The sequence below is a fragment of the Trichomycterus rosablanca genome, chromosome 6 (assembly GCF_030014385.1).
Source record: "Trichomycterus rosablanca isolate fTriRos1 chromosome 6, fTriRos1.hap1, whole genome shotgun sequence".
Lineage (NCBI taxonomy): Eukaryota > Metazoa > Chordata > Actinopteri > Siluriformes > Trichomycteridae > Trichomycterus > Trichomycterus rosablanca.
In genome coordinates this window covers 1155331-1175046 of record NC_085993.1, presented here as the reverse complement: position 1 = coordinate 1175046, position 19716 = coordinate 1155331, and the positions used below count along the sequence as shown (strand labels likewise).

The window sequence follows — 19716 nt, the reverse complement described above, 5'->3', positions numbered from 1 at the left end:
CCCGCCCAATCTGCATGGGCTCACCTCCTTCGGAAGAGGCCGCAAGTCGGGGGCGGACAGGCGCTTCCTCTGGGGTCAGGGCTCGTTGTGCCTTCTTATTGGTCCGCCGACGCTCACGTAGGCGGTTGTCAAGTTTGGTAGTGACCTCGTACAGGTCCTCCAAACTGGCAGGAGGGTCTCTGGTGGCCAAGAGGTCTTTAAGGTCCTCATTAAGCCCCTGTTGGTAGACGGCCATCAGAGCCTCCGAGTTCCAACCACTCTCCGCTGCCCAAGTGCGGAAGGAGATGGTATAATCGGCGACTGAGAGTGAGCCCTGCCGTAAATTCAGAAGGGCTGAAGCAGCTTCGGCACCTCGTACAGGACTATCGAAGGTCCGCTTCATAGCTGCGGTAAAATCCGCAACGGTGCTACAGTCAGAAGACTTGCTCTCCCACAAGGCTGTAGCCCACGTTAAAGCTCTGTCCGTGAGGAGAGAAATCATATATGCGACCTTGGCTCCTTCAGTGGGGAACCGGGTGGGTGCTAGTTGGAATGTCAGGGAACACTGAAGCAGAAATCCCCTGCATGCCCCTGGTTCACCACTGAATCTAATGGGTGCTGGTAGCATGACGTCCTGGTGGATAGAGGGGAGTGGCTGATCAGGTGAAACAGAAGGTGTCTCCTCCTTGGGAGGGGAGTTTAACCGTTGGACTGCCAATGTTAGTTCATGCATGCGTTGGGCCAATTGGCTCAGCGCCTCCTCATGCTCCCCTAACCGGGCCCCCTGGGCTGTTATGGCTTGCTGCAACATATTCCTGTCTGCTGGGTCCATGCTGGCAGAGTCTTTCTGTTACGGGGCTCAAACGCCTCGTGTTGTGTTTTCCCAGATCTTAAATAACGGTCTGGTGGGACCCAAAAGCAGATTTGAAAAATCGCAGTGAATGAGATTCGAACCGGGATCGCGGGTGTTAAAGAGCTTTGCTCTACCCGATTCGCTATGGGCTTGGTTAAAGTGCTTGTGACTTTAAACTACTTAACGGTTTTAAATGATAACCCTTAAATGTAAACAAATAGCAGAAGATATATGTGTATTTATATATATATAAAGGAACTGTGTGTTTGTTGAAAAAAAGGGAAAACAGAGAGGAAAGACTGACTGAAATAGCGGAGACCGCAACTTGATAATAAAAAAATAAAAGGTGTGGTTTCGAACCCCGCACGTCAGCGTACTGCGCTCGAGAGACTGAGGCCCTAACCACTACTCTATAGGGTAAACTAAAGAAACAGCGATCTGAATCACTTATTAACATATGCGCCTCAAACAGGCGGGAAACGAAACAAAGGATGCCAAACAAACCCAAAAAAATACACAAAGAAAAACTAATCTGATGAGCTACCCGCTGGCTGTTGGGTAGTCGTTTCAGAACTCAAAGAGACCTCCACAAAGGTGTGAGGTTACTAAAGAAATGATAAATTACTTTACTTTTCTAAAACTGTTTCAGTTATTTAAACAGGGAGATAAACAAAAAGGTCTTTCTTTTAGGGGAAAACCAATGTTCCCGAAACAGAGAAAAAGAGGACGAAAGATGTCTTTCTTAAGAAGAGAATACCAAATTACCGGCGAGGTCTGGTATTACTACATTAACACAAGACTCTGCGCCGAGTGAGCCGTGCGCAGCCTTTATAAAGGTGCTGCACAGCTGATGTCAATCAGCTTAATTATCCCTGGGTGTGGCACGCGGTCTCCCTCTAGTGGTGGGAGGATGGCGGTGTCTTACAAAAAGTGCCTGGGGGGGCTAAATGATACCCCTGGAATCCCCAAACACACACCCACATGGACAAACTGACCCCCCTCACACACACACACTTATACACACACATATATAAAGTGAGTCGGGTGGGTGCCTGGGAAAATCTGAATCTGGCAGCACACCAGTATCAACACAGAGGGGTCAGAGTTCGCCCCAGCCAGCTCCCCCGGCCCCGTGAGACAAACCGGGCCCCGCGTTATCCGGGTTGGAGCCGGGTCAGGGTTTATCCGGGTTCAACGGCGACGTTCAAGGGCGACACGACGCCCCCCCCGGCAGCTCTGCCGGAACACGGAGGTCAGCTCGCGCTCGAATGTTCCTCCTCAGCGGGGTGTTTTCAGAACAACGAGGCCCTCTGAAATCACCCGAAAGCGCCGTGGGGGGAGCTAATGGTGGTGGTGGAGGGGGGGGTTTAAAGGCACGCCGTTCTCTGTTTCAATTAGCTGAACGCTTTAGCATGTGCCACGGTGGCTCTGGTTCAACTACAGCCCCGCCCCGCCCCGGAGGAGACACAATGAGGCCATAGACACGGAGACTCCAGCGGCACCGGCGCTTCATCCAAGACTCATCAGGATCATCGGAGGGGGGGCGGGGACCCTCAGCACCCCTCCGGAATGAGGTCTGGATCCCAATAAGTCAGAGCTAACTTCTAACTTCTCGAATGGAGCCCAGATCTCCAAACCAGGACGATTCACGAGAGGAAAAAACTACACAAACAAAGCGTGAGGGTAAAAGAGGGAGAGGACGGCCAGCAATTAGATAGACGGAGACAATGAATGTTAGGAGTATTAGGAAGCCTGAAGAGCCGAGAAGAAGACGGGACATTCTGGAGAAACACCGGGAGTCAAGCGAGTCGCTTTTACAGCATCATATCAAACAGTTCGTCTCACTGGAGGAGCTTTGAGGTGCGTTCACACCGGCAGTGATGCGACTGTCATTCGTTTTCAATTAGAGCTGAGTGGGCGGAGTCAGCGATGCGACAGAGCTAAGCACTCCGCCACCGTGAAACGCTAGGCTTCAGGGACCCTGGTCGATCTGGAGAGCTTCAGTAAACAGACAGAGGAACGGTCTCGAATGTCCAGCTCTGTGTTCTTCAACCTTATTAGACGTTATAGGAGAAGACTAAGTGCTGCTTTATTGACGAAGAGAAGGTCCAACCCACAGATATGGAGTCCACACGACATCTGAGGGACTTTAGAGGTGGTGCCAACTCTTCTCCATGATCTCAAAGAGAACAGGATTGGTCAGGACAGTCGACCATCCTCTATTGCTTTGGCGTCCAGTTCCGGTGCCCATTGTTGGTGCTTTGGACAGCAGACGTGAGTCAGAATGGGCACTTTGACTGGCATGCAACATGCGCTCCTCAGTACTGACATCTCAGCTCTGTTAACGCCCATCTACACAGACGATGGTACACAGTTAGATTCCTCCTAACTGCTGCAGTTGCGACCTCTGCTGGCTGATCGATGGTAGTGCACAGAGACGGGGGATAATAGAGATCAGTGTCTGACGGATCTCCGTATGAACCCGGTGCAGGTGAAAAAAAGCGGTCGGTGACTAAGTTGGGATACATTGGAGGTAAAATGAATTAAAAAACACGTTTTTTTACTATTTTGTTCCATAAATTCTGGATTTAAACCCCCAACAGTCAATCAATCAATTTCCTCTGCTTCTTCCCGCTAGGGGTCGCCGGCGGATCATGACACGACCCTCCCTATTTATCCGGGCCTGGGACCGGCACTACAGTGCACTGGTTTGTGCATCTAGCGGTTGTTTTTAGACTGTAGGAGGAAACCGGAGCACCCGGAGGAAACCCACGCAGACACGGGGAGAACATGCAAATTCCGCACAGAAAGGACCTGTACCGCCCCACCTGGGGATCGAACCCAGGACCTTCTTGCTGTGAGGCGACAGTGCTATCCACTTAGCCACTGTGCCGCCAACCCCCAACAGTGATTAAGTAAAAAAACTGCACATTTAAAGTCCCAAACAGACCGAGTTCTGTCTGAAGGCTTTAAAATTTCACATCAATAAATCAATAAATAAACAGTTTATTTACACCAGCTCGACTATATTTATAGCTCGGGCACTAAAAAGCGTCGGTGCTGTAAAAAAGCGCCACTGTTATCACAAACGCCGGCTTTGTGGGGCGTAAATAATGAGCCGTTTCTTCCGCGGCCTCGTGGGAGCAAACCGGCGACCGTCTTTTACTGCCCTCCAAAAACGGCATTGCATGGTACCCGCTTTAGAGGAAGCAAGACCCCCCCCCCTTCTCTCCGCCTTCCCGAATACAAGCTACAGTGGTAGCTTAGTGAGTAGAGTGTTGGGTTAGTAATTAAAAGGCACCGTTGGGCCCTTGAGCAAGGCCCTTAGACGTCTCAGCTCCAAGGGTGCTATACAATGACCATGCACTCTGACCCCAGCTTCCAAACAAACTTGTACGTGCAGATGTATTTATGATAAATAAAGGTGTCCCATCTTCACTAGGGTTATTATCTTTATGACAGAGATGGGGACACAGCGACTTCAGACTCGACTCGGACTCGTTTCAAATGACTCGTGACTCGCAAAAAATGATTCGTAAACAACAAGAGTCTCTAGCGTCAGCACGTGTTAACATTAGTTACATGTGACAATTAACCCGTTTCGGTCGTCTTAACCCACAACACACACAATGTGTAAATGTTCCAGCTTCCGGTGTAGTGATGAAGCGTCGCTCCCTACTAAAAATGCTGGAATACCCTACGTAGTGCACTTCACAGGAACAACCGGGGTGAATGGAACGCTCATCGGCGCTAATGGTTGAAAGACGCTTTCTGAACCAATCAGAGCTTCTGATTGTAATTGTTAGTAAGAAATGCTGTTATTTGCATTTATTCAGTTTGCGTCACACAGATGACGTGGTAATGAAACGCTCGATCGGCTTTCTAACCACTTCCTGTTTTACTTCACCACCGGGAAAAGAGGTTTTTAATTATAAGCACATTTACAAAATAACGGATTCTGTTCCTAATGGGACGCACGCTTATAAATGTAATAGCATCTGGAAGAACAGAAGCTAAGGTAAGCAGCGGTTATGATTGTTTTTGCTGTGTTTGGGATTTTGGCCGCCGTGCCGTGATTTATCGAGCGCTTTTGTCCTGTAATGAAAACAAAACGTATCAGTTGAAGCTTTTAACTGGAACCTTCTTGTTACAGAAATTACATTCATTTACACAATGAGGAGGAAAGTAAAGACACGAAGTAAAACGGCTAAATACACTCGCTAATCTGTCGTTGTTTTTATCTGAACTTACAGATTATTTCTTTATTTCTACGTTACATTTATAATATATGTTTTGTGTAGATTATATTGACTCCTGACTTGACTCGGACTCGTATTTTGTGACTTGCGAACATCTCTGCTTTATGGGCGTGGCAGGGACAGGAGGACGGGTAAGAAACAAGGGGCAGATTCATGATTTTAAGAGATGAAAGGAAACTCTTGGACATGGTGAGTGTGTGATATCCTGAACGTATGAAGCTTTACATGAAGATCAGGTGTGATCGTTCCTACCCTGCTGGTCAGTGCGGCCTGTCTGCTTAGCAGCTCGTCTCGGTCCGTCTGCGTTTGCGACAGCAGATCCTTCAGACGTTTGTTTTCTTCCTGAACGCTCTGATCAGCGGCAGCACCGGAAACTAGAAGCAGATCAAACAAGATCAAATAAAGAATTAGGATTTGCGCACCAGCGCACCAGCACAGGGATTCTGGACTCTCCAAGGTTTAATCTCAGCTCTGATCGGCCGCTAGTCTGCTAGGTGGGAAAAGAAGGGACTAAAAAGTGGGCGGGGTCTCCGAGGCTGTGTGAGGACCCTGGTTAGTAGCCCGAGGCGCCTGGACATCAGCGCCTCATGCACCAATCCACCGAAGTACAGGCGAATAAGAAGGAGGCACTGGACCGTGCGGCAGGAGAATATACCCTCCTCGTGCGCCATCAGGGACTCCAGCAGAGGAAGAGGAACTGGCTATGATTAAACTGTGAGAAAAAGGAGAAAATGCAGAGATAAAATATTAATAAAAGACGTGTGTGTTACCTGAAGGTGCTTCTGCCAGGTTCCGGGTGATGATCTGCCGTATGAGGGCAGGAACTGGTGTACAGAGGGAATCTTCATCATCTCCATGTACAGTGAGGAGCTTCTCCTCCGTACTGCTGTCTGGATTCAGCAGCGAGTCTCCTAACTTCTGTAACATCGACCAGACATCCAACATTCAACATCTGTGACTGTCTGGAAACGTTCCACAATAAGCAGGTCAACAAGGTGATGGAACCGTGGTCAAGTATCCCACCAAAGGCTATCTTTGCAAGAAGTGATGGATCTTGGCTCACCACTGTGCACCAAACTTTAGAAGAGACTCATCAGTTGGTTAAAAAAACTCTTCTTAAGGCAAGACTGCATAATTCAGTTCTTTTAACATCTACCGGACATGATATTGTGAAAAGATTCAGAGAGTCTGGAGGGATCTCAGTCTAGGTAGAGCAAAGCCAAAAACCACTGTTAAATGTGAGTGACCTTCAAGAACTCAGCTTGTACTGCATGAGAAACCATCCTGCTACATGCGCTTTGGAAAACCGTTGTTACTTAACGCAGTCCACCACGGCATTAAGAAACGATATTAAATTATATTACACAAAAAGAAAAAACGTACATCGATTATATGCAGTTGTAGTGGTTAAGATTCTGGACTAGTAATCGAAAGGTTGCTGGTTCAAGCCCCACCACGTCCAGGTTGCCAACGTTGGGCCCGTGCGCAAGGCCCTTAACCCTCAATTGCTTAGACTGTATACTGTCACAGTACTGTAAGTCACTTTGGATAAAAGCGTCTGCAAAATGCCAAAAGTGTAAATGTAAATATGCAGAAACACCACCGAGTTCTGTGGGACAAACCAGGGCCATCCGGACTTCTATCAGTGAAAGATGCAATAGTCAACATTTCGTCATGCTGTGGGGGTGCATCCGTGTCCACGACATGCATATGAATGAATTTAACTGTGACACAGAGGCATATATGACAAGTTCCTTGGTTATTTTAGCAAGACAATGTGAGTACACGTGCTTGGCTGGCCTGCCAGTAGTCAAAATCTGTTTTATAGTAAAAATGTATGGTGCATTAAGGGCAAAATGGCAAAAACAGACTGCAAAACAGTTCCCAAAGCATTAAAAAGCCTCATTAGACAAAATTTGGGGGGTAATGAGCTGATCTCTCTCAGTTTTTGTGAGCAGCTCCTTAGTTTACACTGTGGTTGCAAAACACCTCAAACACTTGAATCTCTCACTGGTGTTTAAATAACTCATTAAAGCTGAAGCACATTAAGGGTTGTTATTGAGTCCTAATGGTTTAATCAGGTTGGAACCCACGTTTAGGTCCTACAGCCCAGCAGTTAGTTTTAAGATCAGCAGTAATACGTTTATTTGCTGCATCTTTTGAGACCAAATCAATCTCAGCAGAAACGTTTAGAGTTATATTTGCTTATTTTTTTCTATTTTTAAGTGCAACTGTAACTATAATAAATTTTAAACCAGTATGAGTTGTTTGTATGAAACGTATTTATTTATTTAGATGTTTCACGCCGTGTTTATACTGTGGTTCTATTCACCTTAGGAAGGGTAGATAATTCTCATATTTTAGTTTATATTCTCTGTCCAGTGTTGCTCCTTAGACTCGCTCTTTCAGACCGAATTTCCCAAAAAACTGAGGACTGTTTTCGTTTGTATGAAACATGAAATGTCTTTGCACGGTGCTGTTAAATACAGGTCAAAAACAGGACGTTCAAATCACCGACATGCTGTATAGCACTGTCGCCTCACAGCAAGAAGGTCCTGGGTGGAGTTTGCATGTTCTCCCCGTGTCTGTGTGGGTTTCCTCCCACATGTGTTTGATATTAAATGTGATCTGATGAATCTTGTAACTACCTGTCCTGTCATGAATGGAACCAACGTGTAAAACATCATAATAAATGAATAAAATAAATACATCTACATTCATCCTACTGTCCCAATGTTTTTGTAAATGGTGCTGTACATGCACCAGTCTATCTGAGCTTCTTTACTCAATATTTTGGCTTATTTATAAAATTAGAGAAGCAGCACAAACCTGAATCACAGCCGGTAGACCGGACAAGGACTCGCCGTCACCATCCATGATGAAAAACTGACCTTCAGTTCAAGCACAGTGATGCACTATTTATTTATTTATTTATTATTCACACCTGATCCGGGTGCAGAAGAGTGCAGACCAGTGCAGAACCAGTGCAGACCAGTGCAGAACAGTTCAGATCAGTTCAGAAGAATGCAGAACCAATGCAGAACCAGTGCAGAACCAATGCAGAACCAGTGCAGAATCAGTGCAGAACCAATGCAGACCAGTGCAGAACCAGTGCAGACCAGTGCAGAACCAGTGCAGAACAGTTCAGATCAGTTCAGAACAGTTTAGAAGAATGCAGAACCAATGCAGAACCAGTTCAGAAACAGTACAGATCAGTTCAGTCCAAACTTTTAATGCGTTTAAAGATCAAAAGCAAAACAATCAAATCAAACTAAACCCTCAAAATAAACCCAAATTCTCCTGCGAGCGACGTGATAAAAGTTGTAAAACTTCACGCAGCGATTCCGCAATCACAGCTAACCACAGGACAACAGGAAAACTTCCTGGTTACTATGGAAACAGAACGCTCCCCGGGCAGTTGCTGTGGTAACAGACGCTAGTTTTGCGTTTCCATGGCTACCAGGACGCCACAAGGTTCAAGTCCGCTCTCGTTTCTACATGTTCAGCATTTAGCGGACGCTTTTATCCAAAACGACCTACAGTACTGTGACAGTATATTATTCAAGCAATCGAAGGTTAAGGGCCTTGCTCAGGGGCCCAACAGTCACAACCCGGCAGTGATGGGGCTTGAACCAGCGACCTTTTGATTACTAGTCCAGCACCGTAAGCGCTACTGCCTGTTTCTGCTTCACGTTAATAATAAACATGAGCGTTAAAGACACGGAGCACTTTTTTGAAGAACAGATACCCTAGTAAAAACAACGTAGTTAAGAGTATTTAAAATATACTAGTATAGTGTACAATATAGTGTTATAGATAGACAGACACACAGACAGACATATAGTATTATAGATAGATAGAGATAGACAGACTGACAGACAGACAGATTATAGATAGACAGACAGATAGTATTATACGTAGATAGATGCTGTTCGCCGCTGCATTAAGAAATAACACCCGTGTTTAGATGAGATTTTATTAAACGTTTTATTCTGTTTAACACGTTCACCTGCACTTTTAAATGTTATTTTCTTTGCTTTTACTGTTTTTAATGTCGTATTTAGCACTTTTAGTGGCTTATCTGGGTGAACTGGGGTCAGAAACAGGCACACCAGTAGCCTGCTAGAGGTCATTTTGGAACTTCCTGACGACCCGAGGGCTCTGGATGATCCCGGCATATTTAGGATGAGGGTTAGGACCCACCAGGTTAGACTACATGAGAAACCATCATGCTACTGTGATAAATAAAGCTACATGCGCTTTGGAAAACCGTTGTTACTTAACACAGTCCGCCGCTGCATTAAGAAATAACACCCAAGTGTTTAGATCAGCTTTTAATTACCATTTTAATCCTTTTAACATGCTCATTTGCATTTTTAAATGTATTTTATTTGCTTTTATTGCTTTTAATGTTGCATTTAGCACTTTTTAGTGGCTTATCTGGGTGAACTGGAGTCGGAGACATGCACACCAGTAGCCTGCTAGAGGTCATTTTGGAACTTTCTGACGACCCGAGGGCTCTGGACGATCCCGGCATATTTAGGAAGAGGGTTATGACCCACCAGGTTAGACTACATGAGAAACCATCATGCTACTGTGATTATAAAAGTTACATGTGCTTTAAAAAACCGTTGTTACTTAACACAGTCGGCCGCTGCATTAAGAAATAACACCCAAGTGTTTAGATGAGCTTTTAATTAACGTTTTCATCCTTTATATGTATATATTAAATACAGATAAAAATCTGTTTTATTTGCATTGTCCTACTAAAGTTTTAATCCTTGATGAGTTACTTACCTTAAATTAAAAAAAAAAACACTAAAACCTGCATTTATCAAGGGTGCCAAAACTTTTACATCCAAGTTTAAACATTCTTCAACACTTTATTGTCCAGGTTTTCAGACTAAATCTTACAAAATTACAAAAAAGAATCAAACATCATGACTTCAGACGTTCGAGATTAAACAGGAGCTCAGAGCCGATCCGAATTCTCGCGCCGCGCCACGCCGCGCTACATGTCCTCAGGAAAGCGCTCGGGCCACTGGGACGTGTCTAAGAAGACGGTGCAGCAGCCGCTGTAGTACCAGAGTCGGGGCAGGAAACACTCCACTTTCCAGGAGTCGGACGCCCGGGTGTAGACCTCCACCTCCACGCTGTAATCGCCCTCCATCCCCTTCCAGTGACCACCGGTTACATACAGCTGCCGTCCCAGCACCACCAGTCCACCGTTCTCATGCAGCTTGTGCAGGAGCTGCACCTGAGGAGACACAAGACACGAAGCTCCACATGTATCTGTGTTTATCTGGATTCTCCTTCCTGTTTCACTTTTAAACTTGTGTTACAGCTCCAGCTTCTGAGAAATGGTGAGAATCAGAATCAGCTTCTCCCAGAGTCTAAAACACTTCTGGTTGAAAATAAAGCTTAACGTGGTTTAATGTAGTAAAAGAAGGAGACAGGAGCACTAAACTTCTCTTCATTATTACTGCTCATAAGTTCCTCCACTAATCACATTCCCCACTCGCTGTTTTACTACAATAAGTCACGCTAAGTTTTGTGCACCGCCGTCACACTTCATAGGAAATAACGGCACAGCGGCACAGAAGCGGTTTTATCACTTCTCGTGTGAATGCGCCGGTGCTGAAGGGAATACGGTATTCCAACATCGAGCATCTCCACCATTAAGAAGCATCAGGAAACAATAAAGAAGTAAAACTAAAGTGCAGCTTTTATTGTATTTTTATTGATGTGTAACTGTATTTCAGTGTGTTTATATTATATTTGTGAAAAACAACCTCATTATTTTACATGAGACTAAAATATCTGCAGCTCCACGGGACCATGGACGCATTAACAGGTTCTCCAAACATTCTTATGGGGAAAAATACCTCGAAACTCAACGTCTTTAAAACTCAACACCACTCCCAGAACCGACTGGCGTCCAGTTTTAAGGTACCACTGTATAGGAAATTCAGTGTTTTTATTCTGCACCAGTGTTTTGGATAGTAGATGGTGAAATCCCAAAACCCCTTGCAATTCTAAATGGAAAAATGTTGCCAGTTGTGCATTACCCAACTTACTGTATTTGGAAGGTGTTTCAGGCACACATTTGGCATAAATTTAATTAAATCAACACATTTGATTTGATAAAAGTGAAGCCTAGTATGTTTTTTTAATGTAAACTGCATTTAACTTACAGTCCCAACTTTTTTGGAATAGAATAAATCATGATGACAATCTTACATGACTGAATGTTTGTACAGTGTAGACACACAGAAGTAAATGACGCCTCACCTTTTGCCACACGTTGGCGACCGGGTCGTACAGGTAAACCTTTTTGGTGTTGTCCGCTACCAAATAAATGACCCCGTCCATGGAGACGGAGCGAGGGGAGGACAGGTATTTCGGGATGAACGGGGAACAGATGATACTCCAGCCATCTGAGGAACAAAAACATTCAATGCAAACATTAAAACAGAACTCCCAGCTCAAGCAGGTGGATGAAGCATCAGATGTTACACACTATGTAGCGAGAACTAAATCAAACAGTAAGCCTACTTGCAAAATATAGATTTCTTTTAAAGACTTAGATCGTTTACTGATATTTAAGATGCTGATATGTCCGTTTCATGAATTAAATCACATCTGGTATGTGGTTACAGACTAGCATGAGCAAATCCTCGCGACATTTGCTGAGAGAAAAGAGATCTTGCATCTCTGTTCCTATATCGTACATTCAGATTTGTTACCTATTTTTACGTTACGCTTTTTCGACTCTCCCGAGAAGTGGATTCAGAACCCCGAGCTACAGAACCAGCACACGTGAAGTAAATCCAGTTAAACACAGATACATGTGGAGCTGTTAGACTGGATTTGATGGTTATTTCACACTGATGTTTGTTCGTGTCGTGAAACTTTAGTGTTTTATCTCTCGAGTCGAGCGCTGAGCAAATCGGTTATCTGTAAGTCACTCTGAATAAGAGCGTCTGCTAAATGCCGAAAATGTAAATGTAAATAAATGTAAATGCTTCTAGTGTTAAACTGTGATAAACTAAGTCTGTTTCCAGCGATTGCAAAGATGTTCCCCAGAAATCCCGTTAGACCCCATGACCGACCCTACTAAACTAAATTCTATGTGCAATCCACGTTACCGATGACGGGATTGTAGCACTGCAGGGTCAGCGCGTTGTACTTGACGGCGCAGGAGCCGATGATGTACAGCTTCCCCAGACACGCCGTGGCTGTAAAGTTGGTGACGTATTTCAGCGCAGGAGCCGTAAGGGCCCAACTGTTAGTGTAGGGGTCGTAGTGCTCCACTTCCACCACGTCATTTGCTGTACCTTCAAATGAAATAAATAAAAACAAGAAATTTAATAGTAACAGAAAGATATTTCAACATAAATATTAAAAAAAGGGAAAATGTTTCAGCTTCTGCTTTAAAAACACCCCCCCATACCATAACAGACCCTGGCACTGACACGCCCCCATACCATGACAGACCCTGGCACTGACACGCCCCCATACCATGACAGACCCTGGTACTGACACCCCCCCATACCATAACAGACCCTGGCACTGACACGCCCCCATACCATGACAGACCCTGGTACTGACACACCCCCATACCATGACAGACCCTGGTACTGACACACCCCCATACCATGATACACCCTGGCACTGACACACCCCCATACCATGACAGACCCTGGTACTGACACACCCCCATACCATGACAGACCCTGGCACTGACACACCCCCATACCATGACAGACCCTGGCACTGACACACCCCCATACCATGACAGACCCTGGCACTGACACCCCCCATACCATAACAGACCCTGGTACTGACACACACCCATACCATGACACACCCTGGTACTGACACACCCCCATACCATGACAGACCCTGGCACTGACACACCCCCATACCATAACAGACCCTGGTACTGACACACCCCCATACCATGACAGACCCTGGCACTGACACCCCCCATACCATAACAGACCCTGGCACTGACACACCCCCATACCATGACAGACCCTGGTACTGAGACACCCCCATACCATGACAGACCCTGGCACTGACACACCCCCATACCATGACACACCCTGGCACTGACACGCCCCCATAACATAACACCCCCCATACCATGACAGACCCTGGTACTGACACACCCCCATAACATAACACCCCCCCATACTATGACAGACCCTGGTACTGACACCCCCCCATAACATAACACCCCCCCATACCATGACAGACTCTGGTACTGACACACCCCCATAACATAACACCCCCCCATACCATGACAGACCCTGGCACTGACACACCCCCATAACATAACACCCCCCCATACCATGACAGACCCTGGCACTGACACACCCCCATAACATAACACCCCCCATACCATGACAGACCCTGGCACTGACACAACCACTGACACAGATTTGGGGTTGTAAAAATATGAATAATATATTACATATTGCACTTTTTGTATTGCACTTTTTGTATTGCACTATAGACATGTAAGTGTAGATATCAGTGATATGTTACGTGTTCTTGTGAGCCCTGATGGCTGCGGGTCGTATTTCTCACCTCCGATGACGTAAATCTCTCCGTTCAGGGTCGCCGAGGCATGGTTAGTCCTGGGCCGCAGCATCGGCGCTACGGTGACCCACCGCCCCTCCCGAGTGATATACTTCCAGGTCTGCGTGGTGGACCAGGTATTGGACTGGGAACCTCTGGATCCTCCTGAGAAATATAACATAATCCTCATTTAGTCATGGGTACTAAATATTACTCGGGCAACAATGCCCGCTTTGTACCAGCCAGATTTCACCGGCTTTGATGGAAGCGTCGGAGTATTAAAGCAGTAAGTGCGCAGGTAGCTCGGTGCTCCATTAGCGAGTGTGTTCAGAAGTCCTGACGTGTCTTAAGTGCTTCCAGTTCCTTTAAGAGTCTCAGAGAGATTTGCTCTGTAGCTGCAGAATATTTTCCCTAATCCTGTTTAAATCCCACACTGAGCTGCTGTTCTGTTTATGTAATAAAGCCTCGAATACACGCACTGAACCCACAGATTTGCTCAGATCTTTGTTCCATTTCACATAAATATCCCAAAAATCATTTTTTTTTTTGGCTGTTTTGATTCTTTACTCTGTGTTTTTGAAGCCTAATGCAGCGTTTTATAATAAAGTAACGCTCCTAAAGAACTGTGAACGATTGTTGTTATTATAAATGTGCTTAGAATCACTTTTACCTTGAGATTATTTACCATATAGAAGCACTTTGTAGTTCTACAATTACTGACTGTAGTCCATCTGTTTCTCTTCATGCTTTGTTACCCCCTTTCACCCTGTTCTTCAATGGTCAGGACCCCCACAGGACCCCCACAGAGCAGGTATTATTTAGGTGGTGGATGATTCTCAGCACTGCAGTGACACTGACATGGTGGTGGTGTGTTAGTGTGTGTTGTGCTGGTATGAGTGGATCAGACACAGCAGTGCTGCTGGAGTTTTTAAATACCGTGTCCACTCACTATCCACTCTATTAGACACTCCCACCTAGTCGGTCCACCTTGTAGATGTAAAGTCAGAGACGATCGCTCATCTATTGCTGCTGTTTGAGTCGCTCATCTTCTAGACCTTCATCAGTGGTCACAGGACGCTGCCCACGGGGTGCTGTTGGCTGGATATTTTTAGTTGGTGGACGATTCTCAGTCCAGCAGTGACAGTGAGGTATTTCAAAACTCCAGCAGCGCTGCTGTGTCTGATCCACTCATACCAGCACAACACACACGAACACACCACCACCATGTCAGTGTCCCTGCAGTGCTGAGAATCATCCACCACCTAAATAATACCTGCTCTGTGGTGGTCCTGTGGGGGTCCTGACCATTTAGTGGCCACAAATTCCCAAATACACACTTCAAAATCTTCAAGAAAGCCTTCCCAAAATATTCAAGGCTCTTATAGGGAAGCAAATGTATAATAATGCTCATTGTTTGGACAACATTGTGGTCACGTGTCCACATACTTCTGGTCATATAGAGTACGACGGATTAAAATGTGTCGTGTTGTGCTACCAACCTGTGATATAAACGTCGTTATTTAACGAGACGATGGAGTAGCCCCACTTGTTGTAGTTGGGAAAGTCGGGTAGCTGGTGCCACTGCTCTGTCAAAACAACACAACATACAGACATGTTTTTATATCACTTATAATGCTTTCAAGTGCCGTCGATTTAATAAAAGAAAATCGAGCTTCTAATCAGGCATTAAAACCTGATCAGCGTGTGAATCTAATCTGAATCTGCATCAGTGTGGAATAAGGTGCAGATCCAGGATTACAGCTCCACATGTATCTGTGTTTATCTGGATTCTCCTCCCTGTTTCACTTTTAAACTTGTGTTACAGCTCCAGCTTCTGAGAAATGGTGAGAATCAGAATCAGCTTCTCCCAGAGTCTAAAACACTTCTAGTTCAGAATAAAGCTTAACGTGGTTTAATGTAGTAAAAGAAGGAGACAGGAGCACTAAACTTCTCTTCATTATTACTGCTCATAAGTTCCTCCACTAATCACATTCCTCACTCGCTGTTTTACTACAGTAAGTCACGCTAAGTTTTGTGCACCGCCGTCACACTTCATAGGAAATAACGGCACAGCGGCGCAGAAGCGGTTTTGTCACTTCTCGTGTGAATGCGCCGGTGCTGAAGGGAATACTGTATTCCAACATCGAGCATCTCCACCATTAAGAAGCGTCAGGAAACAATAAAGAAGTAAAACTAAAGTGCAGCTTTTATTGTATTTTTATTGATGTGTAACTGTTAGTAATTGTATTTCAGTGTGTTTATATTATATTTGTGTTATTTTCAGTGTTTAAGTGTCAAAAACAACCTCATTATTTTACATGAGACTAAAATATCTGCAGCTCCACGGGACCATGGACGCATTAACAGGTTCCCAACATCCTTATGGGAAAAATACCTCGAAACTCAACATCTTTAAAACTGGTTGGACTTACTGAGCTTGCTGTTGTAGAAGGCACAGTTTCTGGGACGCACCCTGATCCGTCCCTCACCCTCTTCCTCCTCGTCTTCATTGTCCGAGTCGTCTAAGGAACGGCCGCCCATGACGAATAACACCTCCTGCAGGTTGTGAGGGGTGTTCCAGATAACGCCCAGCTCTGACTCGCCCGGCTTCAGGTTCGACTTCTAGTTAAATAGACAGAACACGTCAAACAAAAGGGCAGCTGTAGCCTAGTGGTTAAGGTACTGGACTAGTAATCAGAAGGTTGCCACTGTTGGGCCCTTGGGCAAGGCCCTTAACCCTCAATTGCTCAGACTGTATACTGTCACAACTGTAAGTCGCTTTGGATGAAAAGCATCCGCTAAATGCCGAAACATGCCATTCTTGAATGCATGTGTTTTAGCCACAGCAATCACCATTGCCTGGTGGTGGTGTGTTAGTGTGTGTTGTGCTGGTATGAGTGGATCAGACACAGCAGTGCTGCTGGAGTTTTTAAATACCGTGTCCACTCACTATCCACTCTATTAGACGCTCCTACCTAGTCGGTCCACCTTGTAGATGTAAAGTCAGAGACGATCGCTCATCTATTGCTGCTGTTTGAGTCGGTCATCTTCTAGACCTTCATCAGTGGGCACAGGACGCTGCCCACGGGGCGCTGTTGGGTGGATGTTTTAGGTTGGTGGACGATTCTCAGTCCAGCAGTGACAGTGAGGAGTTTAAAAATCCACTCATACCAGCACAACACACACTAACACACCACCACCATGTCAGTGTCACTGCAGTGCTGAGAATGATCCACCACCTAAATAATACCTGCTCTGTGGTGGTCCTGTGGGGGTCCTGACCATTGAAGAACAGCATGAAAGGGGGTAACAAAGCATGCAGAGAAACAGATGGACTACAGTCAGTAATTGTAGAACTACAAAGTGCTTCTATATGGTAAGTGGAGCTGATAAAATGGACAGTGAGTGTAGAAACAAGGAGGTGGTTCTGATGTTATGAAATGACCAACCTCTTTGGAAATCTCCTCTAGAAGCTTCTGACCTTCCAGGCAGTCCTGCAGTAGTTCATCTTTCATCAGGACCTCAGTGATGTAGGAATCAGATAGCAGAGGAAGTCTGGCCAGCTTTAGCAGTTCTGGTAGGTGACAGATCCGGCTCTCCTTACAATGCCTGACCCAAGCAAGAGCCGCCTCGGCCCGAGCACGGTCGTCCCTCACCTGCAGACATTCTTCCTGCAGGAAAGCCACCAGTTTGTCCTTCTGCAGCAGGAGGAACTCTTCATGCTGCTGCACTGCCTCGAAGTTCTCCAAAAGGAACGCCTTAGCCTTCACCACCACCTCAGGGCAGCCGTGGATCTCCCCAAACTCTTGTATACCCAGACAGTTGGTGGCATCTATCTGATGCTGGAGGTACCTGCTGCAGACGGCGCGCACCGTGTGGAACTGAAGCTGACTCGACGTGCGGATCAGGCCCTCCACGTTCCCCTGGTTGATGGTGAGCTTCCCCGTATAGGCGAAGTCCAAAAGCATGGCGAGCACGTTGGGATCCACGTCGTGGAGCTCCACCTGGGCGGATATGCTCTCTATGAAGTCCCCCGAGAACATGGAGCGGAAGTAGAGGCTGCAGAGCGCCAGCATGCCCCGATGGCAGGGGAAGTCGCGCCCGCCGGCGCTCAGGGTGACGTCTATGAATTTGGGGTTGGAGCAGAGGGAGCGCAGGCCCTCCAGGATCGTCTGCGCGTGAGAGGACAGGCAGAAGTCGAGGTCGTCTACGTTACGCACCATGATGGCTCTCCAGTGGTCTCCTCCACCAGTCGTGTTCAGTTAATCTGCAAAAGGAGAGATGGTACCGGTCAAGTACCACACACACACTACCATGCTATTACCGTGTTACTGCCGTTGGAGTGCTGAAAATGGTCCATCATGGAGTACAGGGATGGGGGAGTGGTTTGTGGAAATGACAAAATGTACAGAGCAACAGATAGACCACAGTCAGTAACTGTATGCCCAAAATGTTCATCTGTACTGTAGGTGTTGCTTATAAAATAATCATTGAGTGTATGTTACAGGGTGGCACGGTGGTGCAATGAGTAGCACTGTGACCTTACAGCAAGAAGGTCCTGGGTTCGATTTCCCTGCCAGATGGCTAGGAGTCTTTCTGTGCGGAGTTTGCATGTTCTCCCGTGTCTGCGTGGGTTTCCTCCGGGAGCTCCGGTTTCTTCCCATAGTCCAAAAACATGCAGTCAAGTTCATGGAGACACTGAATTGCCCTATAGGTGAATGTGTGTGTGTGTGTGTGTGTGTCTGCCCTGCGATGGACTGGTGCCCCATCCAGGGTGTTACTGTGTGCCTTGCGCCCATTGAAAAGCTGGGATTGGCTCCAGCACTTCATTTCATTTATTAATAAACATCCATTCTTGCATTTCAGGCCTGTAACACATTCCAAAAAAAGTTGGGACTTTTTTTTGGAGCAGATAAAACATGAAATATCTCAGGTTCATCCTGTCTGACATCAAATAAAAGTCAAAGTAAATGTAAGAAACTCTTAAATGTATTTTTGTAAAATGTAAATGTAAATTTTCCACATTGTCCCAACTTTTTCTGATTTGGGGTTGTAGTTTGGGAACTGAGGACACTAAATTGTCGACCTTTTTCCCTACATACATGTAATTCTATACCCAGTTATGATTCCTTCCCCTGTTACCAGTTCACGTTTCAAAACATTGAACCTTCGATATTCTGTGAACTTTACACTCTAATTTGTCCCGTCCCAACTTTTTTAGAGTGTGCTGCAAGTGAAACCCTGGAAATCTTTTCTTCTTACATCTTAGTCTAATAAAGAATGAACACATCACAGATTTACTGCGTCCTTTTACTGTGTTTACTCTGTCGGCCTTGTGTTTACATCCACATGTTCCGGTGCTTTATTACGACACCACATGGACGTTCGGTAAACGTGTCGTTCACACCAGTTAGCACTTACACGTGACACACGCTGGTTTTACCCTCCACAACAACAGTTTTACATCGATTTAAAGCAAAGATCTGATCTTACCTTCAGTAGAACCGGAGCAGGACTCACACATCGCTTCTGAAGAAGTGCTAAAGACTCGATGTTTGTTGCTTGCTCGTCAGGGCTATAAAATACTTCTGCAGACTCACGGGGACGGCGTGCTCCTCTCCCACCGGACTATTTTTAGTCCTGACCATGGTGAGGAACTAAATCTAGACTGAGATCAGCAGGGCTTTAAACCCCCCACCTGCTCTTAAAGAGAAGCACACGGCTTGTTAGCCCAACTCGGAAGGGATTCGGTTCTCAGGGTGACGTCTGTGCTATAATATGTTCCTTCTCTAGGTCCAATTCTTGCTTGCGTTTCACACACTCTGATATCGATCATTTATTTATAGAAAACTGCATCGTCATGTATAAGTATATAAAGACTTTTTATCGATCTCTGTCACTATGATAAACATTTATTTTATTACGCATTTTCTCTCGATTTTTACCGCATCCAAGTTGTACCCGATTGCGTTACTGGTGCTGACCCCCAACCCGACTGAGGAGAGCGAACCGACACACGCCCCCTCCGACACGTGTGCA

The 19716-nt window shown here is 45.8% G+C and overlaps 2 protein-coding genes across 2 annotated transcripts in view; both read right to left on the bottom strand.

Moving 5' to 3' along the window:
* crocc2 (ciliary rootlet coiled-coil, rootletin family member 2) overlaps positions 1-7968 on the bottom strand; it is a 75505-nt gene extending 67537 nt beyond the window's left edge. Inside the window, exons 1-3 of the mRNA XM_062996496.1 lie at positions 7921-7968; positions 5862-6009; positions 5344-5465 (exon numbers count right to left, since the gene is read on the bottom strand). Of these exons, the coding sequence (XP_062852566.1) occupies positions 5344-5465; positions 5862-6009; positions 7921-7968 (318 nt within the window). The remainder of the gene's footprint in view (positions 1-5343; positions 5466-5861; positions 6010-7920) is intronic.
* Positions 7969-9954: 1986 nt separating this feature from the next.
* On the bottom strand, positions 9955-19235 carry klhl30 (kelch-like family member 30). Its single transcript, XM_062996495.1, has 8 exons — positions 19171-19235; positions 17127-17944; positions 16110-16299; positions 15177-15263; positions 13687-13842; positions 12240-12428; positions 11383-11528; positions 9955-10348 (listed from the first exon to the last, which is right to left on the bottom strand). Exons 2-8 carry the CDS (start codon positions 17898-17900, stop codon positions 10103-10105), a joined length of 1788 nt encoding a protein of 595 aa, XP_062852565.1. The 5' UTR covers positions 17901-17944; positions 19171-19235; the 3' UTR covers positions 9955-10102.
* Between the last annotated feature and the right edge of the window lie 481 nt (positions 19236-19716).